The sequence below is a fragment of the Centrocercus urophasianus genome, unplaced genomic scaffold (assembly GCF_019232065.1).
Source record: "Centrocercus urophasianus isolate 14NV4802_14NV808 unplaced genomic scaffold, USGS_Curo_1.0 seq_15, whole genome shotgun sequence".
Lineage (NCBI taxonomy): Eukaryota > Metazoa > Chordata > Aves > Galliformes > Phasianidae > Centrocercus > Centrocercus urophasianus.
The window spans coordinates 6500116-6526221 of record NW_024884697.1 but is presented as its reverse complement, the minus strand read 5'-3'; the positions used below and the strand labels follow the sequence as shown (position 1 = coordinate 6526221).

The 26106-nt window shown below is 39.0% G+C and overlaps 2 protein-coding genes across 3 annotated transcripts in view; one reads left to right on the top strand and one right to left on the bottom strand.

The window, feature by feature from the left end:
- The window catches only part of GRM3 (glutamate metabotropic receptor 3), a 46097-nt gene extending 44113 nt beyond the window's left edge, over nt 1-1984 (top strand). Inside the window, exon 5 of the mRNA XM_042815954.1 lies at nt 1911-1984. Coding sequence (XP_042671888.1) covers nt 1911-1984 — 74 coding nt within the window. The remainder of the gene's footprint in view (nt 1-1910) is intronic.
- A 5892-nt stretch (nt 1985-7876) lies between these two features.
- ELAPOR2 (endosome-lysosome associated apoptosis and autophagy regulator family member 2) overlaps nt 7877-26106 on the bottom strand; it is a 90685-nt gene continuing 72455 nt past the window's right edge. For both annotated transcript variants that reach the window (XM_042816328.1, XM_042816329.1), the window contains 11 exons: nt 25174-25276; nt 24479-24616; nt 23428-23691; nt 22375-22548; nt 21216-21405; nt 17568-17664; nt 16293-16394; nt 14478-14604; nt 13573-13751; nt 12943-13108; nt 7877-9946 (listed from right to left, as the gene is read on the bottom strand). In XM_042816328.1, the coding sequence (XP_042672262.1) occupies nt 9887-9946; nt 12943-13108; nt 13573-13751; nt 14478-14604; nt 16293-16394; nt 17568-17664; nt 21216-21405; nt 22375-22548; nt 23428-23691; nt 24479-24616; nt 25174-25276 (1600 nt within the window). In that variant the 3' untranslated portion in view covers nt 7877-9886. The remainder of the gene's footprint in view (nt 9947-12942; nt 13109-13572; nt 13752-14477; nt 14605-16292; nt 16395-17567; nt 17665-21215; nt 21406-22374; nt 22549-23427; nt 23692-24478; nt 24617-25173; nt 25277-26106) is intronic.

The following is a 26106-nucleotide window of genomic DNA, read 5'->3' as shown; positions in this document are numbered from 1 at the left end:
TGAACACTGCCTCCCGGCACTACAAGACAAGTAATTGCTGAGGAGGGAGCCTGGGAACTCCAAAGGCAAAGCCATTCACTCCTCAGCTACCACCAGATTCCTCTTGTCCAACTCTGGCATCCTCCTGATCCAGTCGTATTCAAGCTATTCATACCCTTCAGTGGGTTGGACTTCAAAGAACCCCAGAAGCTGAAAATGTTCTGGGTGTGTGATTCTCACGAAAGCAAAATGCCCGTAGCCATACTGCAGAAGAACAAGGATTCAAAACAAGTCTCCCAAGCAGTACTGATTTTTCTATTTGCTAACAGTAAGTGGTAATACAAAAACTGATAATAAAACCTTCAGATCAATGTACTGCCAGAATATTAACCAGCTGAAAACTGAATGTAGAACCTGACAGTTAATCTTCATAAAATCATAGACTTGAAGCCTTTCCACTTTAAAATATCAGATTTCAGCATGTATATAGGTTGTGAAAGATGAAACTCCATCTACCTAACTCATAGCAATAGTTCACTTTAGATTCTTCTGCATTACCCCTTCCTGGAGTAGCAGGTTAATCCAGGAGTGCCTCTAAATTCATCTTGTTAAAATAGTTGTATTTTCCAGATGAGATATTTAATCAGCTAATTTAAAAAAAAAAAAAAAAAGCAAATAGTAACTGATCTGAAGAAATAATGATCAATTTTGAACATGATGCTGAGAGTATTTAGAGACCAGTTTGCAACAGGGACTGCAGCCAGCACCAGTTTTGGAAGGCTGAGCATGCCCTTGTCAGCTGCATAAATTGCTTTTTACAGTGGATGATTGGGTTTACCAAGTCATTGCTTGCTGTGTGTTTTCTTTGATGAAGGCATCACATTTCTCTGGGTCACTGTTATCATTAACCTAATGTGTCTTTCAAAAAAGCTGCTTTATGGTGCTGTAAGCAGAGATGTCACGGAGTATTGGAAAACACATTGTTGATGCCCAGTGGATAATTTTTACAAAGATGGATAAACTAGCTTGCTTTTAAATTAAAAACCACAAGGCTTTGGCAGAATGGTAATATCTCTTACAGTGAAAACACAAACACATTTAGAAGCAAACTGTGATACTCAGATTCAATTGTCGTATCATTGAAGCAATGAAAACTTGTTGAATAAAATATTAGGCAATGCAGATAAGGGTAACAGAATCTGCACCTACCTACTGAATCCTGGTCCAGAGCTCCCAGAAATCCAGGGGATTATGGCCAGGAAATAATCTGGGATTGGGCGACAGATAATTTTGCTTTAAAATTCAGTTATTTAAATGTTTCATCATTCTGTCCAATATACACATCATTTTTTTTTTTTTTTTTTCCATTAAAAATCAGATTAGCACACAGTCCTAAGAGGTAGATTATCTCCTGGATTTAAAATTGTATATGTTTTATTTCAGAAATGGCCATTGCAAATACTTGGAAGCTTGTAGGATCAGACCTTACAATTTTCTGCCAATAATGAATGAAAAACCCAAAGGTTCACTTTTTACCCCACAAAGGCATCTTTGTACCACTCCAGCTACGTTGGCTCACGCTACCTTGCAAAATGCTATTATGTGAGGCCCAATGGTCCAAAATCCTCCCCAAAATGCATTTTATTCAGGCACTTCATAGACACGCTTACTCATCCCAACCCCTCATAACACTCAGCAAATAGAAATCAGGTTCCTCCAGGAGGTCTCAGCCTCAGATCTGCATTGACTTGTAGAGGTGCTAGCACACCTCCACCAGCTCCACTGCTGGTGTCACCTGTCCTCACTTTTCCATAGGGCATCTTAGTTAAATTGGGTGACATGGTTGAGATCATCCAAACTCTAATCCTGTGTGTTGCTGTGACTTTCTGTCCCTTGTGACATCAATTGATATTCCCCTCTTTCTCTTTCAGCATCTGCCAGTATGTATGTACCAACGGTCTGCAATGGAAGGGAAGTCCTGGACTCCACCACCTCATCTCTGTGATTGTGACGTGCGGTTCAGTTCTTGAGTTTTTAGACTGTTAGGCAACATTTTGCACATGTTGTGCACTTCGGAAAACACCAGAAAACAAAAGAAAACAAAAGAAAACTAGTACCTTTTTTTAGAAACAGTGTAATAAATTATTTTTGAGGATTGTACAGTATATAGTGACGTTCTGGAACTTTTTAGACTGATTTTAGCCCTTCTGTTGTTAATGGTCATAAGGGACATGTAAATACCCATGGTTCACAATGTGCATAGTCCTAAAGTAAGGGAGTGATTTGTTGCAAGCACAGTTGCAATGTTAGCTGACTTCTTTCCTACGATATTTTTTGTAGTTCCTTGTTGTAATTAACTTAGACTGCATTTCTATGTTGTATATTACAGTTACCTTACATGTAACAGACTGGTTTTCTCAGCACAAAACAGCAGTATTAATGTAAAGGCACCAATAATAAAAAGATAAAAATTTTCCAGCATGGTTTCATTTTTGTTTGTTCCTCCTTCAAGGTCATTATATCTTTGATAGTTTTTCCTTTAACACCAGGGCAGGTATAAAGGGTAAAAAGCCTGCATGAATAGTGTGTATGTTCACACATACACATGTATGGGAGTGTACCTATGTTACAAAATCCATGTCACAAAACAGGTGATTCTGATGAATGCTTTGTCAGGGCCAAGTATAAATTCCCTCTCACTGAAAAAAATAGGCACATTATTAAAGCATTTCAAGTGCTTGTTAATAAATCTAAATCAATAATCTTGTTAATAAAATGCAGGATAATTTTCAAATGTGAAAAAGTCTAATTGCATCTCAATGAGACATTAGCAACAAAACTTTGATCACAGGTTCACCCATTTGGCATGATTTAAACCTGCCATGTGCACTGTAGACTGGTAGCCTATAAAAAGCTAAGACATTTTAGATTGTGTTGGCAAAGAGATAGAAGAAGATGTGTCAGAAAATTAGCCCAGACTGTTTTATACCTCCAGCCAAAACAAAGCTGGTTCCCTATCACCAGTGCTGTAAGAGGAATTGGAGCACCACAGAGACACAGAAGCTAAAAACGTAACAAAAGAGCAATCCAGGAGACATTTACACCTGTCTCTGGGGTGACCTTTGCATTCAAATCAAACAATTCAATACACACATAGCAGCTACTCTGACCACTGCAAAATACCTGATTTTATAACTGCTCTCTGAGAGCCACCCTCAGTCAGTTGGAACAATCTGAAATGCTCAATTTTTCCAGTCCAATAAGACATTAAGGAAACAAATACACCTTTGATTAATGTGCCTGGGCATATTTACCTAAGGGCTTGTTCCTGTTGATCTCATTCCTGCTGAGGTCAATAGCAAAACTGACTTCAAAGGCAACACCACTGAGGCTTGAAAGGCAGATACTAGAGATATGTGCTGTTAGATGCAGAAGTTCTCTCAAGGCCAATCTCAGATGCTTTTACTTCTGGAAAGGCGCAGGTTGTTAGGGCTGAACTGGTGAAGAAAGCAGTTGTTTTGAATGCAAAAATGAAAGGGATTCTTAAAATCCCTGCCCGTAGGTAGATTAATTTGGTTTTTATTTCAGATCCATGTGTTCACCAGTGAAGATCTTTTGATGTCTACACACCTTCAGGTTCTGCATCATTGAGCTGGTCAGTACTCAAATCTCTGTGACTTGCCCAGAACAGACACTGCACAGCCCACAGAGTCAGTTTCTTTCTCTCCACAAGCTCCAAAGTGCCAAGTGCTTCAGGCTTGGTTCCTACATGACACATACATGACACAGGGGTCATGGTTTGGCACACTGGGAGTCTTGCTTTCTTAATCAAGACCCCTTAAAGCATCTCCGATTGGGCGGTGATGTTCATGCGACTTTTGTAAGCTCTTTTGTGTGCTAAGAAACTGCTTATAGTATGCCAAAAGGTCAGAGTATCTGATTGTAATATTAATGTAATGTAATCAACATTATCTTTATGAATATCTTAAAAATGCCCAAGCCAGAGAGAATTTCTAATCAATTTGTATGGAAAGCAACAAGCAGAGTCAGATCTGCATCATCTTACATTCACTATCTGCAATATAGAGCTGTGTATGAGATAGTCTACCTCCACTCCCTTTGTATTTGGTGGAGAGTCCCCTGATTTATCTTGGACTGCTACTTAAGACTGAGATAAATATCCCTAAGCAAGATAAATATCCCTGAACAAGCTTTCTCAGATCACAAAGTTTACACTGAAATGACAGGCACTGTGTCAGACCAACAGCATCCCTAAAATCTAAATTGGCATCAATTTATAGCAGGTGAGGATCTCACTGTCCCAAAGGTTTCATTCATTCTGATAGCACTACTGAGAAAATGACCCAGTGTCTGTGTTGGAACACGTTTTGAATTCTAAGGTAGTTTGAAAGCCATTTGCTGGTGGGCCTTTAACACATGCAAAAAACATAACAAAACAACAACAAAAAAACCAACACACGAACCTCCATCCCCACTGAATGTTCTGGACTTATATTTACTTAGATCTTTTGAAAGGTTTTCACTGCTTTCTGCTGGATGCAGGTTATCTGATATTGTCCAGTACTTCAAGTAATCCAGTTTCAAAACAGAGCAAAACAAAAAGGAAAATATCATAGTCTGGCAAAAGCTTTGCACACTGGACTAGCAAAAAAAAACTTTGGAGAAACATCATATTATCATTAGTTATTTCTTCTAATTATTATTTCTGTCCTTTCACATCATCATTTGTGTTTCTCTAATTCTAAACAATAAAAAGATTTTGTTTCCAGTTGTATAAAACCCTTCTCTTCAGTGCTCCTATCATATGTAAACAGGGAAGTAAATCACCTCAAAGCACAGAGGATCCTGCCATTGTTCCTTACATGGAGCCCCAGCACCATAGCTGGGAACCTGAAAAATCAGTTGGCTGAGCAGAAAAATAAGACTAAATAAAACCATCTATTCTAACCATCCATATTCAATTCTATTTGAAGTAAAGGAAATTATGTGTTTTTGGTAGTGGTGGCTGCAGTTTTTTGGGGGAGGGGAGAAGGTGGAGTTTGGTAGGGAGAGTGCTAAGTCCTGACCAAAACTTGAAAGCAAAAACACAATCCTTTTGTCTCTCAGTGGTCATTTTTCCTGAAATAAGTAAATACAACTGGTTTTAGTCATAGTTTAAGAAATTCCAAAAGGAAACATTTTTTTAAAGTAAAAACTTCTAGTACTTGTTTCCAAATGACCAAATCCTACTCAAAAAAAAAAAAAAAAAAAATCATGTTCTCCTTGAACAAAATAAATAATAATTAAAAAAAATCCATGCAAAGAGTCCAAAATATACTTTTCCACCCAGAAATCTGAGCTCTGGTTAAGAACTTTTCTGATGCAACCCTTCACACGACTAGTACTCTTAAGAAAAGGGAGATGGAAACAACTCCTTAGCTCAGCACCAAGTGCAGGTGTTGAGTGGTTGATGACATTATGAGATTGTGTACCATTAGCATTTGCAGTTTGCAATCTGAGAGATGTATGCCCCCCTCAGAGCTTCTCAACAACCAGACAAAAACTCATCGTTGTTACTTTAAGTACTAACGATACAGAAGAGCCAGGCTGGATTTTTCTTGCAATAGGAAGAGGTTGGGTAGGAATCAGTGGCAGGGAGGAGGCTGGGAACGTCAATTTTCTGCCTTCTACTGCCACTAAGTAAATGGCACAGGCAAGAATCATAGAATCCTGGAATTGTTCAGGTTGGAAAAGATCTTCCAGATCATCAAGTCCAACCACAACCTAACCACACTACCCTAACTAACAACCCACCACTAAATCATGTCCCTGAGCACCACATCCAAACTATTTTTAATCACATCCAGGGATGGTGACTCACCCACTTCCCTGGGGAGCCTATTTCAGTGCTTAACAACCCCGTCTGTAAAGAATTTTTTCCTGATATCCGAATTAAACCTCCCCTAGCTCAACTTGAGGCCATGTGGGGCTGTCCAATGCTCGCGGAGGTCATTCCTGATTGTCTTTTATTAAAGCAAACACACACAAAACACCCACCCACACTACCTCACTTAGGCTTTGAGGTGCTGTTAGAGATGTGCTTCACAGCACATGGGACCTTCCTGTTGAGTCCAGCTTTATATATACCAAAACATGGTGGCAGATGATGGTCAAGACACTTCACATCTTCCTCTTCCCTGTTACATATGTTCAGTGTGGGCAGTGCCAATCAGGAGTCTGGAGACGTCACCACTTTTTGTGATACAATATATATGGTAGGATGAGTTTGACCTTGCAAATCTTATCTCTATTTCCATCTATCTTCTTACATATTTGCCCATGAAGCACAGCTTCCACGCATTCAAAAAGCAGCAAGAAATAGAAACAAATGATTCTGTGAGAAAGTTACACACAGGGAAAGACTTAAGAGAGAGCACCACCGAAGATAAGGAGAACTTTTGAAGCTTTCTCTTAAGGTTATCATTGCCCAGAACATCAATTTAAGTCCTTCGTGCTTCTTGACATGGACCAACCAGCAGCATTCCTTGCGTCAGAAGAAATGTCTTTGCCATTGGCACATCTGTTTTCACTCTCACATCGAAGCATATGTTGTGATCACTACTGGAGATGAGTCAACAACCATGGTTTCCTAAATAGTAACATCTCCTATCCTGTCTGATTACAATCAGCTGTCTCTGTTTTATGGGCCTTACTGACTCTGGCTGGACCAACAAACGTAACACTGAAAACATTCCCCTTTACTAATGAAGGGTCCAAAAACTTCTTTTAAAGAGTAATCTTCTTTTTGAACAAAGATGGCAACTCTTTGAGGCTACTTGATAACCCCTTTTGTGGCGCTCTAAGACATTTAATTTTCCCAAAACCTAGATTTAAAATAAATCCTGTTATAGACTACAAACATCAACCAATATAATCAGAACCCAGATAGAATACGTTCTCTGTATTTCACCCCCTAGCAAGTGCTGTCAAAGCTAAGACAATAACATTATGCTTAATTTGCCAATAATTAATACAGAGACACCATAAAATGTGCTTAATCCTCAAAGAGATTCAGTTGCTCGACTCCAGATTTCAAAGAAAAGCATGCAAATGCAGTAATAAAATGCATTCCATTTAATCAACTAAACACATAACAGACCAATTCACATTGTTTTATGGCATCAAATAACAGATTCTAATGTGATTCCATGTGGGAGAAAAGAGGGAGGTTGCTGTAAGTACTAGAACAGGTCACAGACAGATGATTTCTTAATGAAATGCTAAAGGCTTCCAAAATTTACCTCTCATGGGATAATAAAAACTTCCCCTTCCTGCTATGTCTTTAACCAAAAGAAAAGACCAGAAAGGTCACCAAAATATGCCAGTTTTAACTGGCTTAACTGTAGAAAACGCAGATTTTTTATTCTGAAGTCAATAAAGTCCGTATTATTTGTTTGTATCTCATTATGTTATCACTGCATCAGCTATACTATAAAGTTGCCTGGAAGAATTTTGAACAATGACAAACCTTTTGGAAGCAGAGCTACAAACGGTCATCCAGCAAAGTCTACCAGAGTGAACAAAAAATAGCCACTTTCTGCTTGATTCAGAAAACAAAAGGGAAGGAGAAAAGGAACCAAACGAACCTGTGCTATTATGTAAAATGAAGTACAGCTCAGAAACATTAAGGCATTTTTACACAGCAGATATCTGAAAGAATAAATGTTGTTCTAGAGAATGCACTGCAATATGGGTTGGAAAACATAAGAAATGAGAAGGGGAAAAAAAAAGAGATGTTGACTCATGCAATTTGGTGGTAGCAAAAAGCTCTATCACTACTGCAGACTGCAAATGGTCAGAAAAGGCTTTAGTTCCATCAAATATCTCAAGTCCAAAATTTCAAATATATTTTCACTTTATTTTATGAATGCCCATCAGATATATATCTTTGATGCTACAGCACACCAGTTGAATAAAAACCAACATAAAAACCCCTTTCATAAAAGATCCAAGAAGTGAAATCCCAAAGCCATAGCGAATTACTCCATGAGCATATCATCTTTGACAACCATATATAAATGACATCATGACGACAAATACAATGTACAATAAGTGTGCCATGGTACAAAATATACAAAAAAGAATGCGTATTTAATATACATTCAACAATACCCCATAAAAATCTTTGTTGGGAAAGTGAAGTGCCTTCCCAAGAAGAACAAAAAATGTACACCACTTCTGTAAAGATGCCTGAAGTATCTCCCATCAAAAGAGCAATGCCTGTGTTCTGCGACAGGAGATATTAAATAACTGAGCTGAATTTTCCCTAAAGAAACAAAAAATCTAAACTTCATAAATTTTTGTCCACGCTTGTAGCATAATAAAGTATTCAGAGTGCAGAAAATTCAATTTAATTTAAATTTTACTTAAAAGCGGGCCCTCTTTTACAGATATAGCTCAGTCATATAAAACCAAAAAATCTATATTCCCTATAATACAAAGACCTTTTCTGCCCATGTGTCTCTTCTGGCTTTGATGCACCCCACAATTTACGTAATTTTAATGGAATGGAAATACGAGTCTGACCAGAGGTCAGGACAAAACTGGTTCCTCATTTTCTCCTGGCTCTATACAAGCCTTGCATATTTTTTCTTAAGTATTTTTTGCCTTATTTTCAGACTCCTTCCAGTTCGACTTCAATGAGAATTCCAGGACATGACTGGGGTGGGCTCTATGAAGAACTCATGCTTACAAAGTGACTGATTTCATGAAGAAGTCCATCTAGCTTCCAGTTTTCAAGGAACCCTTTGTGCCCTTCTTTCAAAGAAGGTACTTGTATTGACAGTAGAAAACATTTAGATGCTGAGCTGCCTAAGTGCACAACCACACACTCAGCTTCCCTGGGCATTCATCCTTATCCCTTGCCTGGGGCCAGAAACAGATGCAGCTGAGTGTCTCTAATAAGTCTATCAACTGATAAAGATGATGCCTGATCTCCAAAAGTGGAGACTTCATGCTTTATTTCCACAGTTCAGGCTTTGCTGGCTTGCACTTGAGGGGAAGGCGGCATATTGGCAGCCCAAGGGAAGGGAATGAAACTGCCACCAACCTCTCTTGAAAGGACAAGTTTCCACAGAGAGTGATGAGTGCAAACTGTAGCTATCACTTTCCCTGTCTTTAAAGAGCTCGTCCTTACCACTGCCTATAAACTCATGAGCCCAGATCTGCAATTCACACAGCAGCAGTTAGCATGTCTAAACTCAATAACATCAACTTTTACCTCAGCCCTGTTTGCCATGAACTAGGCAACAGAATGGGTTCAACTTACAGGTACAGAAGCATTCCTCTTGCATTAGATGCCAAGGGCAGACCACCAAGCCCTCCAAACCACTAAAATCAAAAGCATCCTCTTAAGCTCAGAACTGATCTGAAGCTTGTTCACCATACCATTCACAACTTTGATTTTAAGAGAACTCACATGTATGCAACTAAAGGACTACACACAACCTTGGCAGGAGGATTCAGGCTTGTCTGAAAATCATTTCCTACGAATATGTGCAGAATGAGAGATAGGAAATGAAAGGTACCTATAAATCACATGGCATGCCTGAGCAATGCCCAGGTGAACGCAAAAAAAACTATGTTATTTGCAGTATGTATATCTCTTCCTGAGTTAAATTTCATTCCCAGTATGGAATCCAAGCATCTGTTTGGGTTTTTTTGGCAAGGTACTCAATCACGTGGTAAGGCAATCCAATTTTATGGTTTGCTTCCTGTCTTCTTTCTTCCTAAATGGCTGAGCATTTCTCACTGAGATCACTACTGCAATGTGTGCCAGAATATGTTTAAAATATGGTCCTGTAAAAATAGAAATCAGGTTTCTTTCCTTGAAGGCAGCATTAATTCTTCATATATTCTGGGATCTTGAGGATTTCAGCTGAACAGATTCAAAGTGATCTTCTTTTTCCTGCAATGGAAAAGACAGGTTCGCATCAGCTGGGAATCTCAAATTCACTGCACCAGTTGCTACAGTCACTTCTCTTAACAACTTCAGAGCAGCCTTTGATAAAGACTTTGTTTCTACCACAGTAATGAAGAGCACAGTTTGACTACTGTTTAATAACACCACTAATTCTTTAAAAAAAAAAATAAAAAAAAAGCAAAATAATCAAAATTATGTGGAGAAAAGCCAAAAAAATTGTCAGGAAGAGAAAATTTTCCATGGTACTTTCTTTAGAGGGTGCAGGGAAGGTTTGCATTTTGTATTCATGGCATGGCATAGTTAGCCAGAGCTAAGGAATTGTAAGATGACCATATCAATGTTTATGATTATTTAGTAATTTGTTTGTTACTTTAAAGAAAATGTTTAGAGTAAAGCCTGTGAATGTGAACGCTACTGCCCCGCTCCTGCATCACCATTCCTAATCCTCTTCTGGAAAAGACAAAAAGCCTGCAAACTCTCTGCCATCCAAAAATCAGGGGCATTAGATTGATTTCTTCCTATCTTTTTCCTGCTGGGGTGACAGCCCAGCCTATCTGTCAGCAGGTATTAGGGTGCAAAGTCAGGACAACCTGACAATCCACACTGGAGCTACTGAAAATCCCAAAGCTACTCACTGGGAAGTGCTGGCTCTTGCATCGTGTACCTATCTTTTCTATTAGTTGATGTACACAAACACAATGGGAACTACATTAACTCATGTTCTGGTCCTTAAAGGAATCTCCATCAGTGATCAGGACAGTCTGGTGCACATGTGAGGAAGAGCAGGAGAAAATTGTCCTGCACTTGCCTACAGCAGAGAATATATTTCTTCTTCTGAAGGACTCGGAATTGTTATGCTACAGACAACAGATGAAACTAGAACAGCCTCCATCCTCAGGCAGTTTCATGACTCTTTAACTTCCATATTCTCATTAAAAATAATAGTTATTTCTTACTATATTACAGTCCTAGCCCTAAATTGCTTGGATTCTCAGAGCCATTAATAGCTTCATTAGATATTTTGTCTCATAGAAATGCCATTGCCAGTAGCTTGAACATATAGTTAGGATAGTTATTTCTTTGTTTTTCCATTTAAATTTCTTCTCTTTTTCTCCTCTGCTTTTCTCTATTATTTTTCTTTATTTTACATGCAAATATATCAGGAGATAATTTCCTCATCCTTTCCATAAATGAAAAATAATGCCTATAACATTTGTTTTGGAGAAATATATATTAAATTCTAGTTATCTGCAGGGATACAGGACACAGATTTCAGTAAGCTAATGAGGTACTGTAAGCTGACTTTGCCAGCTATGATTATCTAGCAGGAAAAAAGGGAATCAGCTTAGAAATATCTGACAGGCTTGTTTAAAAAGGAGAGAATACTCAGGGAGCCTGCTACAATGGATACAGAAACTTTAAAAAACTCTTTTGGAGTTTCTTTCCATTTGAGTGGTCTAATACTATAGCACTAATGCTTACTTTTAAGAAAAAGAAGAAAAAAAAAAAGAAAGGAAAAAACCCCAACATTTCTCCCACACTCTCATCTCTATACTTCTAATCAGGCAGAAACCAGTGGTTGGTGCTGCAAATTGAGTCAGCAAAGCTTTTACAGTTATCAAGCGTACAGCAAAACATAACCCTCGGCAGCACTGGTCATCACGCCCAGCCACATCCAGCCAAGCCATTTCACGTCCAAAAAAATACCATCCTATATCCTACAAAGTTCTACTGGAAAGTTATTCCCGTAGGATTCAAAATTGAATCCATATCCATTGTTGTGAAAGCTGCATAAAATTTAATGTGCTTTCACTTTATTTACATTTTCAAAATCCTTAGGATTACATTTTTTCACCTTTCCACAAGGAAAGAGACTGACTTTACAAGACAAATAGTCAAGGCAGGGGCAAGAGGAAGCTCTGCACATTAGCTGTGTACCGTGTCCTAGGAGGGAGATCTGGGGAACAGTTATGTGGAAAGAGGAAAGCGCTCTAATAAAAATATAAGACAACCAAGAGAAAGGAAAAATAAGAGAAAAGAAAGGACACACGGATACATTGCATTGCATTCAATAACAGAAAGGAAAACAAAGAACATGAGAAAAAAATCTCAAAATTCAACTTTCTGAAATACTATTTAGACAAGAAACAAAAAAGCCACTTTTCAAAAGATTCTATGTATTATTATTGTTGAAGAAACCTTATTTTGAAACAACCCTAAATTCAGCAGAACTGTGTGAAAGGGAAAATGTCATTCACCTTTTTCCTGTAATAACAGATGCCCCAGCTGGACTCCCTTAAAGACAACACCAACTTTCCCACTGACTGCAAAGCATTTGGAAAAAGATCAAAATGCTTGTGGGATCTACCATGACAGCTTTCTGTTGTCCCTATAGAAATAATCAAAGGACATAAAAGACCTTTGTGCTAGGAATTCAAACATACAACAACACTGCATCACATGCTGCAAAAAAATGCTTAGTGCTATTGCTCTCCAACAAAATGGAGGAGGTTGCTGGGTGATGGGCTTTAGCTGATGCTTCTCTTCATCTGAATACTATAATCCTGACAATTATGGCTCTCAAGTTAGCCATGAAATCAGCCCAGGTGAGGCGCAAGCAGCTGACTGATGGCTGTTCCTGATATTAATTTCCTGTATCTATAATAGCTGTGTTTGCTTCAGTGGAGGTATCTGGTAGGAATCCAGGCAGAGAGGTTTCCCATGCCTCTTTTTAGGCACAGCCCTTACAATAAAGAATGCTTCAGAAAGCTCCCTGCAGAAGAGAAAGCATTTCTTTAATTCCCTGAAACACTTATCATTACTCACATTGTGGGTTTCAGCAGGTCGAGAGCAAACTGGGTGATGTGTGTGCCAGAGGCTACACAAAGCACGGTGCAAATTGGCATCACAGCCTCATCGCATCCAGTGATAAATAATGGTAATAATTATTTTTGGTATTAATAGTACTAATTACCACTTACCTTTGTTGCCAAGGACTTCAGCTTCCCCAGCAGTGACTGCTTATTTGAATATACTATTTCTTCTTCATTATCTTCCCCCTCCATTATAGCACAACTGTCAGCAGCTGGCAGCTCACACTCTTTTGAGTTCGCTGTCATCACTAATTTGGAATATTTATACTCCAGCCTGAAGACAGGAAGCCATACAGGTATTCTTTCAGTTGGGTTTTTGTTGTTGTTTTGGTTTTGTTTTGTTTTTTTTTTTACAAATGTCTCCTATTCAAATATTTTATAATTTAGATTATCTGAAGTCCTGCTGAAAGGTATGAGTTAGACTCAAGAAAAACCCTTTTGGTCTTCATACCTTGAGAAAACCATGTTGCTTCAGGACTTAGTCAACATCAAACTCTTAGGGGTTAAAAAGACACCTCCTGTCAGGAAATCATCCCAAAAAAAATTATTGGGGATTTTCTATATTTTTCATTCTAGCATTTTTGAAAACCATTGCCAGCAGAAAACTCAGCCTGATCAATCAACAGACTGATTGATTGTATTTTTCATCAACATTGTCATAAGGTCAGATCCATGACAAGTCTTTTTGTTTAATACATCAAGTTTACTTTTATATGCAACACAACTTGCAGCACTTACTTCTGGTTCTTCTTCCAAAAATAGCAGGTCAAAGCTATCAGCAGCACAGCAGTGAAAGCACCAACACCAGCTCCAACCTTTAGCCAAAAATCCACCGTTTCACAAGTGCTGGTCCTTTTCTCTGGCAAGGGAACCCCCCTAATGCAATGCTTTGGCTCATTCCATACATATAAGGTTTCCTTTCAAATAGAAATCATAGAACACCAGAAATGAGCTGTTCATAGGAAAACAGAGAACTATTTAAAGTTGAAATAAACAAGCTGTTTTTTAGTAAATGGGTTAGACATCTTTTCAATAAAAGAAAACCAAAGCAAGTGCTTGGTTTTCAGTCATATTGTCAACTCAGTCGTCGCCTTGATTGTAATTGTAGATTCAAACATGGCAAAAGGGTTTCCTCTTCTTTACTTGATATGCTTTGGTTTGGACAGGGATTGTAAATTGGCTGTGCCTGCTTTGGAAATGTTTGTCAACAGGGCAGTTCTGAACAAGTAAAAGGATTTCCTAATATTTTATTAGAAGAGGCAGTAACAAAAACACTGCAAACAAGAAAAGATGAATTTCTAAACTGAAATCCGTCTAGCCTGCCACGATGATTATGGCTACATAAGGACTGATGTCCTTTAGGCATTCCATTCTGCAAACAGCTTGCTTGCATGTAGGAATGTATGTGGAGTTTAGGTCTTACCCATACAGACACAGGCTTGAGGAGTATGTAGAGTTTAGGTCTTACCCATACAGACACAGGCTTGAGGAGAGCTGCTATGGGCACAAATATTCCTGAGTCTCAACACAGCTGGAGATCCCCAACTCTACATGCACTTAACATGTCCACTTGCACAAAGAATGTCAATAGCTTTCAAGTTTTACCCAAATGCACACACGACTCGGAGCTGGGGGTGCTGTACCTGAAATCCTTTTTTGCAGGCTCCCTCAATCTCATGGTAGTCTTGCTCTGTGCACAGAGGGCAAGCTTCTGCACTTTCCCACACAAAGTAGAAAGTGCATCCATCGCAGGTGCCAGCAGGGCATGAGCTAGGGGGAGAGCAAAGCATCATTATTATTTATTAAACACTCTGGAGTTTGCATCTTCACTCTATATTCTGTTGGTAATGGTAAGTACAACCAATACAAGTAGATAAATATCCATCAAGTCAGTACATGGATAAATCTGGGGGGAAGAATTTTTCCCAGTTTACAAAATGCTCTCTCAAAAATAGATGTTGCGCTGTCACAGGTCTAAAAAAACAGTTCAGTTCCTAGCAGTGTGTGCTACCTACGCACCTACAATGAAGAGAAGAAGTCCTGGGGCAGCAGAACTACTCTAACATTTCACCAACATGAGCTAGACTGGTGCACACCTCTCACTTTCTCCTGCACTGGGTGACTGTTTCCTATGAATGCTACAAGTTGGTTCCTGCTCTTGTTAAAATGATGCCTGGGTGATGTCGTCCATATGGAATGGACTTGTCCTGTCATGGTTAATTACTAGGAAGATGTTCACCAGTTAATGAAGAGATAACAGTTTTTCTTTGCCTAAGAGACACTAATGAGTTTATTATGCATTCAACTGGAAGAACAAAGTTGTATTGGCAATGCTAGGGCACTCGTGCAGTTTATCCTCCTGACAACTGCAGCAGTAATAACAGCAGTAGTGACACATAGGCCATACAAGAAGTTGGGTTGTTTAACTGATATATGCCCATGCAGAAAAATTGATGTAAATGTGTTCCTTGTACCATCCGGGAATCTGTTATTTTGATCTAAAGGACTAAAAATCTGTTATTCTGATCTAAATAACTAAAAGCCAATTCTGGCTTACCTTAATTTGAATAACTGGTAACTATCGTCTCTGGATAATGTAATACTTTTTGCCAAACATGATCATTGACAGATCTTTCTCCTCTTTTATATCTTTCACCTTGTACTGCAACTTCATGTGATACTAAATGCTGTGTCTGTGAGATCAAAGAGGTACATGCAATACTACTTGACATTTATCAGCTACCTCACTAGTTATTTGAAAATAGCTGTCTGACTGCTGAGTTAATCAAAGTGGGGCAAAGAAGGGACATGTCAACAGGAAATGAAAGAAGGTACGTCATGTCAGCGTCAGTTGTGTGATGTTTCACATAGATGTGTCTATGCCCACGCTGTTAAAAGCAGAATTGTTTACTCTTCTCACTACTGGTGAGTTATCACAGCTCACACTGTGTTAAACACAAAATGCTAGAAAGCAAGGATTCACACCTGAAGGAGATTCACACAGCATTTGATAGATGGTAACATGTTGCCCAGCATAATTTGCTGATTGTCAAGGCCTTAAGAAACTGGATAAACATCTCCAAACATCAGTCACTCTGCTGTCACATGTGAAGCAGCTGCCTCTTTGGCTTTGTTCAGGCGGGCATGAATAACCCATCCCAAAGAGGATCCCACACATCTCAAAAGGTTAGCTTTTAGGAAGGAGGATGAGTGAGGGTATGTAAGATCAATACAATAGTAATGTCCAGACAGACATTACTGTAAATATAGTGTATAATAAAAATATCATATAAAGATAGTGTATCACATTATATATGACGGGCTTTGACAGATCTGGAGGAGAAATGAGTGAGACTTCCCAGAAGGTTAAATGAGGGAGAACAGCACTTTTCATTACTTTTAAGTATAAACTTCCTAATGAATTTTCAGGCACTAATGGGACACAAACACTTAAATACCTGGGCACCGAAAGCTCTCCTTGATCTGGCTTTTTGGGGTTGCATCTCACTGTCACAACAGTTGCACGACCATCTTCACAAGAGGTTGTTGCTGTTGAAGATCTAATAAGAAACAGGAAGAAAAATGTTTCCACTACAGTAAATACATGCTGCTGTTTCATATGTCTACATCATTCATCAACCTGCAATAATAATGTAATGCTGTTTGCTATGGCACTTTTGCCATTGTCAGCTGGAAGAACAAGGAGGAGGAATAGAAGCTTCTTAGGCTTCATCACATCATTCAAATCTCAAAGTACTCTGAGATGACACTTGGGGAACTGCTCTGTTTGTCTAGCTAGCTTGATTTCTGCTGAGCAAAGAAATAAACCTGCCCACCAAATAAGAAAGATTAAAAAAACAGAATTACAGGCACTGTTGTGCTTGCTGTGTTACTCTGACAGAGTTCACAATAGCTTTTTCCTTGTCCAGGAACTCTATATTACACTGTTCTGAAACAGCAGAAGGTAAGGAGGATGTTATTCCAAAAAAACTAACGCTGTTAGTCAAGTTTATAATATTCTCAAAGTAGGGTCACTATTGTAGGGTTTGGTCTGCAATATCTGTCAAGAAAATGTATTTGAGTATTCATGAAGTGTTGAAACCTAAAGTGGTATAGCAAATTAAAATCTATCACTGAAGTCAACATTGAGAGCCAATTGGTACAGCAAATGTAGGTATGTGCCTTAGGATAACCTGCATAGCCCCACAGCTCCAAAAAGCAAACACAGAAACTAAGTTCACATGTCTACCAGCACATAGACATCTTAATGGAGGTGATTTTTGAGCTATTACCCAAATTCTTGTTATGGAGGAGAGTGAGTAATAAGAAAAGTATGCTAACAACTGAGCAACTTGGAACAATTTTTTTTATCATTAATACATTCATTTTTATAACATCAAAAAATACAAATGATTGTGAAAGAAAATATACTATGAAAAGTGAACACACCAAAGTCACATACAAGAAATTATGGGAAAGTAACATGACAGTGGAAGTGGCACTTGGATTAATCAAAGTTCTGGTATCACCATCTATCCATCAAGTATAATTTAGACTTAAGCAAACAGTGTAGGCTGATTTCATAAAATATTCTTCAACACATCAACCCATATCTGCCAATTGTTGACTACAGCAATAAAGATTAAAGATGCATTAAAGATCTTCCCTTAGAGCTTTAGTTTCCTTTAAACAAAAGAAAGTTGAGGTACCAGTTAGCAGGACTCTTTACCTACTTGTAAAAGAAATGCACATCAGGTACTTTGCTTGGAGAGGGAGGGAACATGTCTGTCTTGACACTGATATTTTCCAGCGTTGTTTCAACAGTAGCTCCTAAAATTTAGGAAAATAAAAATGAAAGGAATAAGATAGGGATGGATTTTCTGAGGGGTCCATGTGCAATATTTTCTGTCTGCAAGGTATGGTTCTCACTTAATATAGCATTTAGTGACATAGTTGTATATTATTCATTTTCCTTTATTCTAATTGAGATTGCAGATTTGTATGTTCCTCATGCTGTCTGATTTTGTCATACCGAAAATATTAATAAAAACAGTGTACATTAATTATACACTTTTTGTCTGAATTTACATCTATCAGGAGATATCACAGAATAATAAAATAACTCAGTTTGGCAAAGGACTTCTGGAAATTATCTGATACTATCAACTGCTAAAACCATACGTCTTGCATGTGATGTTTTTGTGTATAACTGTAACACAACATAATCAAAACATCTAGAGCAATCTGTACTATTGCAGGAAGAAAACTTCAATGAAAAGATTCAGAAGGATTATGGATTCGTAGGAAAGTCTTGATGGCACATTTTGGAACAAACAGGTGGGTGCATGGAATAACAAAGGTTACACAGGTCTGCATGGACTTTGGAGAAGACCTAAGAAAGAGGAAAACTCAAGTAATGCAAATTCTGAGATCCTTTTTATCCCATGAACCAGAGAAGATGGAAAACACTGATCCTGCACCACAACATTTCAGAAGTGGGAGCTGTACAAATGGGGCAGGTGGCATCCTTCTAGTGCGGTGAAAAACTGCTAGAACTGTAAAAAGCAAAGTGGTAGCAACCAGCAACTGATGGGAAGACTGAAGACAAGAGTTTTCCCCTTGTTCTTCCAACAGTTCAGACACTCTGGCTGCATTCTTTAGTCTGTCCAAGCCTGTGATCATGTAAGTACATGCATCAATGTGCTCAGTAACACTGCCTAGTCATGCAGGTGAGGGATCGCTACAGAGCATCACATCAGCACAGAGAAAAAGCAAAGAACCTTGTTGCGGCAGCCATGGGGAACACATGCAGAGAGACATCATTGTTGTAGAGGAGTCTGAGAACACAGGCTGGAGTCCCTTTAATAATATTTCCTCTAATCAGATACCATGTCTAACACAGGGTATCTTAAATTTGGATCTCAACCAAACATTCGTTACTCAATAGACAGGAAGATGTAGCAGCTAGGGACTTTAATATATTCAAGAGGCAATGAGAGAATATTCCTATCCCATACGCTGTACTGCAAAGCTGGCATCCCAAAGTGCCATTTCTAAAAATAATAACACTGGAAGCAAAATAAAGTGTGAGGAAAAAAGATGGCATTTCTCAGAAGATATTAATTAGATAGCTAAAAAGCCACAACGGCTCTCTCTTGAATGACAACTGTTTTGATTAAGAGTCCACTTTGGAATAAAGTAGCAGGAAAGGAGCCTTTAAAAAAAAAAAATTGGCAAAATTTTCACAGAGAGGGAATAGAGAATCAGATAGCAATCTATTTAAATCAAAAGTTTCAGTTACAAAAAAAGTGATAATGGATGCTAATGACTTCAGGGAAAAGCTCATGTTTGGCAGCACCAGAAAAATTGTAAGTCTGAGAACTGTTAAAAAATACTAGAAATAAAATATGCCTTATGGATGTCAAAGGCAAACTTTAAGCATTTTAAAACTGTAAAAGTTTTAAAAGTACAGAAAATGCAGAAGATCTTGATACATTTACTCTGTACAAAGAGAAAATCATGATTACCTGCATCCTTCCCAAGATAATGTTTGTACACCTTATTTTTTCACTAGGAAGAGAGGATTTTGGCAACTACCTGGGATTCACACATAGATTAGACCTGTATCTAAGAGTAAATCAGGCCAACAGGATTTCCCACTTAGAAATATCTGTCTTTAATAGAACATTTAACGATAGTGAAATGTCTGAAGACTGATGGAGAGGGAATACAGTGTAGAAATTCAGAATGGACAAAACTGAACCACAGATGAAAATGTGGCTAACACGATGTGGCAGATCAAAAGGAATGGGAAGTGGAAGACGACTTCAGTTAATGCACAGATACATTTAAAAAAGCAGACAACATAAATTAGTGCAGAACAGCTTCTGCTCAATAAATCTTATTTCATTCCTTGAGTGCTGATGAATTTGTTTGCTAAAAAAAAATATGTACATTTATCAAGTATTGCACTAATTAATATGAGATTTTAATTAAAGAGTTGGCAGTGTACTATCAATTAAGTGTATACTCTGAATTAAAATTTATTTAGCTAATCAATTGCAAAATTATCTGTCCATGGCAAATTGTCATCAAAAGGGGTATGGCCCCAGGTTTCTCTAGGCATTGACCCAAAATGTCCCAAAATGCAAGGTTTTCATCAGTGATCTGCAAATAACAACGTAATCACTACTGGTAAAGTGCAGATGAGACAAAGATCAAGAGGAATAGAAATAAAAAACAGGGTGACTTCATTCACTTGGTAAGCTGGTCCCACTGAAACATAACATATGTAAGTGCAGCACTGCACTGCAGGAGATGAAGGCCAGTCCCAAAAAAGAGAGATTGTCTCTTGAAAATTGTAACTGAAAAAGAACTTGGTCTGGACAACAGAACCAAGAGGATATCATGAAATCCCATGAGTTTGGAAGGGCACAAAGATTCAATTGTTGCACGTAAATACAAACATGAAAGTGATTCTCATTGTCTTAATAGTGAATGACACGCTGTAGTAGTATCCCAGTCTGATGTCCAAACTTTAAGAAAAGATAATAACAAGAGGCCACAGAAAGAGCCTCAAAAGGTATTTGGATGCTTTAGAGAAATACCTGTTAGCAAGAGACTTTGAAGAATTTGGTCTGCTTAGTTTATCAGAAGAGCAGATGGGCAAGGTGTGATTGTGTGAGGTGTGATGATCCCGGTGTACAAAAAAATTCCCCAGACAGGAGAAAGTAGTAAGTGCTGAAAATTGAAGCCAGGCAAATTCGAACAGGAAAAAAAAGCTGCTTTAATACAAAATATGGAGATGGTGTTTGTCCAGTGAAATGTATAATAATAACAACTACTAAAAAGCTTTCATTTCTGTTAGTCTTAGAAGTTCAGGTTTGGAATGCTCTTGCAAAGATGTGCTTCTGTCAAAAACAGGTTTCTGGGCTTATAGCCAGGGAGCAAGTACAAACATTCTGTGCCTGTAATGGACAGGTGAGCAGACTAGATGACTTCATTGTCTGCTCTGGCCTTAGACTCCGTGAACTTGTGAGCCAGAGCAATGAAAGACATAATGGTGTACACTGCCTCATGCTGCCCTCACCCAATTATGCCCCAGTAACACCTGAAATTGCCTGAGTGGGGACTTGGCATGGGCAGGAATACTTGGACTAATGGGACTGCTACAGTGACTGGTCTTGCTCTACACAAGATGGGCAGGAGACATGACAGCAAAAGAAATCCTTTTAATTACATTCTCCAGATTTTTATGCTGAAATTTTATGCACCATGGGACCCACAAGACCAAACACAGGAAAGAAATACTAATACAGACTAGAGCTGACCAGCGCTAGGACAATTCATTTGCAGCAGTATGCAAAACACAAACCACATACCTAAGAACCTGTCAGCAAGGCTATTGGACTGAAGAGCCAGGGCTGTTCGGAAGCCCTTGCTGTCTGATGGGATGATGGTGGACTGACAGACAAAAGCTCCCACAAAGTTGGAAAAATCTTCTGATTCTGCAACCATGTCCTTCAGGGTAACATCTGTGATATTGTCAGTGCAAATAGCCATCTTTTTACCCTGCAGACAATCAGGAAAAATGGGGAAGCTGTTGGTTGTTGATAGGATGTGGAAAAGCTTGGGAGGCATTGCATGGAAAAGCTTGGGAGGCATTTGTATGAGCTTCATTCGTCTTACAAATAACTCGATGTTTCCATCACGAGAGAAACAAATTGCAGCAATAAACTGTGTCATCCTGAAGGCTGCGATTAAAGCCTCGTTTAGACTCAGAAACAAGATGTCACCTCCAGTATGTGTCTTATCAGAAACTTGTGCTACAAGCACTTTTCTCTGTTTATCTTGACAGCACAGTGCTTACTTGCAGAGCATAATAAAATGGCTTGTACAAAAAAAACATATTGCCTGTAAATAATGCACTGTAGAATACCTCTTTATTTGGAATTTAAACCAGATAAAATATTCTCAAAGCACGACTACATTAAATCCATAAGCAGATACACAGCCTTCATGACTGCATTAATGTCACATACTGAGACCAATGTAAGAATCTCAGAACAGCAGCAGTGAAAGCCTAATCAAGGAATTTGGCAGGCTTGCCCCTCCAAAATGCCTGACACAGACACCTGGTCCTCTGGGTCTGACAGTACTGTAGTACCAGGAAAAACTGCTTGAGAAATGAAGACGAGATCTACAGGGCAGTATCTTTATGGATCTGTCATCAGCTGTAATCCAGATAGGTATGTACACATTTAAGCCCAAAATTATGCAAAATTCTTTAAAGAAATATGATTACTGGTTTATCTCATCTCATGCAAACCTTTTGGTATATGGAGATTTCCTAACTTTACAGGGATAAACACTGATGTAAACTGTATGCACTGGCATTCAAGGGATAATCATCTGATACTGCTCCAAAATGTCAACTGCTGTATATGACAATACGCTCTGCAATACTCCAAATCTGACTGGGGGCAAGGTACAGAGGAAAGCACATTGGTTAACTCAACCCTCAACACCCACTGAGCTCACCTCATTTCCACACAGGCTGATGTTAAAGAAGTGGAAGAACTTGGTCCCACGGGAAGTGAAACTCGGCCCACTCATCAAGGAGCCCACCTGGCTGAGGTTGCTAAAATCGTAACTCAGGGTCTGGTTATCCTTGACGTATGACACCAAGCAGTCACTGAAGCAGGCAGAGTGGTCCTTCAGAGATGAAGAGGAATTCATAAATGAGAAATTATGGAGGACCAGCAGCAAACCATATAGCTGGCAACTGTGCGTTAAAGCAAGGAGGAGCAGACAGGACTACTTTCCTTGCTAAGGACAAAAGGGAATTTGTCCTGTTTCTGTGATTCATTTTTCCCCTGAGGAAATTCCCATCCTTGCTTCAGTTCCTTGCAACCAAATCTCAGTAGGGCTTTGATGTTCCTAAACCTTGCCTTTCTGCTATCCAAGAAAATGTAGAGTTGCTTTGTTTTGTAGTGGGCATATTTACGATCTCAATGTCCAAGCTTAAAACCCTGTAGATACACCAGAACCACAGCCTTTCTTACACTTGGATCTTGCCAACCCAAGAAGCAGAACTTAAGAAACAGTAACAAAATATGAACCCAACCGAAAACAGGAAGAATATGAACAGAATGGATCTGTTCAAATACCTGTGCAATTCCTTGCTGAACAATACTCACATGGTAAACATTTATCTAGGCTTACAGGCAAGTTCTAAAGGGAAGGTAACATCATCCAGCTGGTGAAGTCCCTGAGTTTAAAATAGCAAGAGTTTGGGACAGTTTGAGGTTCAAGTAACTTAAATGTTTACTTTATTCATACACTATCCCAATGTAGCTTCTTGAAATGGATCATTTTTTGAGCCAATGTGGTCGATGCTATCATTTTATCATACATGTAGAAACAAAAATTAGACTAAGGATGTAACTGGAAGAATGAGTTCATTGGTTACAATAATACTCCCATGCTAACAAGGCACATACCTGCAGTAAAAGCAGCCAAGCTGGCCCTCTGAATGCTTATTTTCCAACCTACCCAGTCTGCCCTTCACTGAGACAATCACAGCTTCCATACCTTGGTGCTCTTGCTGCCAGGCCCGCATGGGATGCAGGCCTCTCTGCCGTAGACCTGGTGGATGGACAGGAAGGTGTTGGCTGGACACTCCTTGCACTGGCTGGTCTCCTTCTCGATGTAGTGTCCCACTGGGCAGGGCACACAGGATGAGCCAGACTGCTCAGAGCCCAGCGCGCAGGCCCGGCAAGAGGAGGCGACTCCATCCACTGCGTTAGTCACTGTGATGGAGTAGATCTTTGCCACATCATTGATGAACTGCCTGCTCTAGAACGAGACCCAAAGAAACCACCCTGGTGCCACCACACCATTGCACATGGACATTGACTTATGCATGCACTTCCAGCATGGGTGGTTTACCCACAACTCCTTCCTGAGTTACCCTATGTCTTAGTTTCAGCTGGGATGCAGTTTTTTCTTCAGAGTGTCTGGTGTTCTGCTATGTTTTGGCTCTAGGAGAAAAATAATGCTGCTAACACACTGATGTTTATAGTTGCTGCTAAGTAGTTGTTGTACAGAGCGAAGGCCATTCTCAGCAAAAGGCCCAAGGAGCTGGGAGGGAACAAAATTAGGACAGCTGACTTCAACTGGATATTCCATACCATATGCCATCATGAAGAAGGCATTTTGAAGTGGATAGGAGTTCACCTTTCTCTCTTTCACTGCTCAGGGGGCTGGCCGGGCATCAGTCAGAGGGCAGTGAGCAACTACCTGTGCATCACTCATTATATACATTCACACAAACACACACACACACACACACACAATAATCGTAACTATTATCCTATTTCTTTTCTCTATCTGGATCAATAGTTATATCTCAGTCCAGGAGTTCTACTTCTTTTTATTCCCGATTCTCTCCCCATCTCACTGGGAAGGGCAGGAGGGGAGTGAGCAAATGACTGTGTGGTGCTGAGCCACCTGTCCACTTAAACCACAACAACCTATATGGTAACAGCCACTCACCCTTATAAGAAGCCTGTGAGCTTTAACAGAACGTAAGAGCACAGACAGTGAGTGTCCAAAGGAAGCTGTGCTGTAAAACAATACTTACATCTTGGCCTTCATTTATTCTCTGAAAGGCCCAAGTAAAGGTGAAGGAAGCGTTTTTGGAAATTACATGAGTGTAGGATTGCTTCTCTTTACTTCTTTCCCATGACTCCACCACATTAGTATTTTTTCGATTAATATCCTATAAAAGTCATAATAATTTATTTAAAAAAAACCACAAAAGTGGAGTCATACTATACTAAATATTAGCATTTTATAATATAGTCATTAATATATATAAAGGATTTTACAATTGCATTTAACATTTAATAAAAGGAAGGAAACATATTTATTCCCCAAGTCACTGACTGGACCAAGACTAAATTTCCTGATTTCCCTTTTCTTATCATTCCTTCCCACACACAACGCTTTGGAATTGATAGAGGAAAACATGACCATCCAAGAGCTACTGAGACATTTATCAGTTGGTCTAAGAAGGGAAATTTGGCTTTTTGGTGACAAATAGTCTCTTCTAAAACAAACAATCAACAACAGCTCACAATTCTAGTAGTGGAGGGATTTTGCTGGGCTATTAATTAAATCCTTTCTCCAAGGGCACCCCAGATATAAAACTAATATCATGCTTAATCTTAGTCATAATAAACCAAGTGCAACTAATCACACCTATGCAGAGGTATTAAAGTGACATGTGAAATACCAGGCTCAGTCATCAGTCATGGAGAGAGGGGTCTCACTTACCGCCATGAAATACAGCACGCAATCTGCTGAACAGATGGTCTCAAAAACAAAAGTGATCCGTCCTAGTTCTGACCCAGATGCTCCTGTCACTGACGTCGGAGGTCTATTTGAGAGGAAGAATAAAACATTTACAAGGTGCTCTCCAGACACACGGCAGTCAATCCTTACAATTGCTTTCTATACAGCAGGGGAACTACCAAAATACTATCACATAAAACCTGCCCTTACAGAACTGTGGAGGATAGGCCTGCACTGCAGCTCTGCTCGGCATTATTGAGCACAGCAGGACTACTTTAAAGTGTGTGATTTCTTTATGGTACAGTTCCCTCACTATCATCAATACCCAAATTTGAATGTATTGGTAGAGAATGTTATTACTTAAATGTGTTACACAGGAGTAGCTTTAAGTGACTTTTTGCACTGATTCAACTGCATCTACTGGTGGAAGATGCAATCAGGAGTTTCATTAAACAACCAGGGTGCTCTCGTGCTATCTATTAAACACTTTAAAATACCCTTGACACTCCTAGCACTCAGCAGCAGGGACCACTTTGGAGAATTTCACATGATTACACTGGAACAATACTCAGAAACACCTGCAATGGAAATGACTACAGCTCACTAATTACTTCAGTAGAGCAATTCTGGGACACACTGAGCTTTTCCATGAGTATGTTTCTTGCTTCTTTTTTATCTATTTTGTTGTGTGGACATATTGTAAAATAAAAATTAGGGTTTGCTCATCTGTTATAAAAAGTAGCAACTTCCTTCAGCTGAGATACAGCATACCTTGCCTATCTAAGTCAGAGAATCATAGAATCATCTATTCCACTTGTTGATCATCAAAATCATCAAGCACAACTACCAACCTGACCTACCAAGTCCCATCACTAAACCATATCCCCTTGTGCTGTGTCCACTTAAATACTTCTA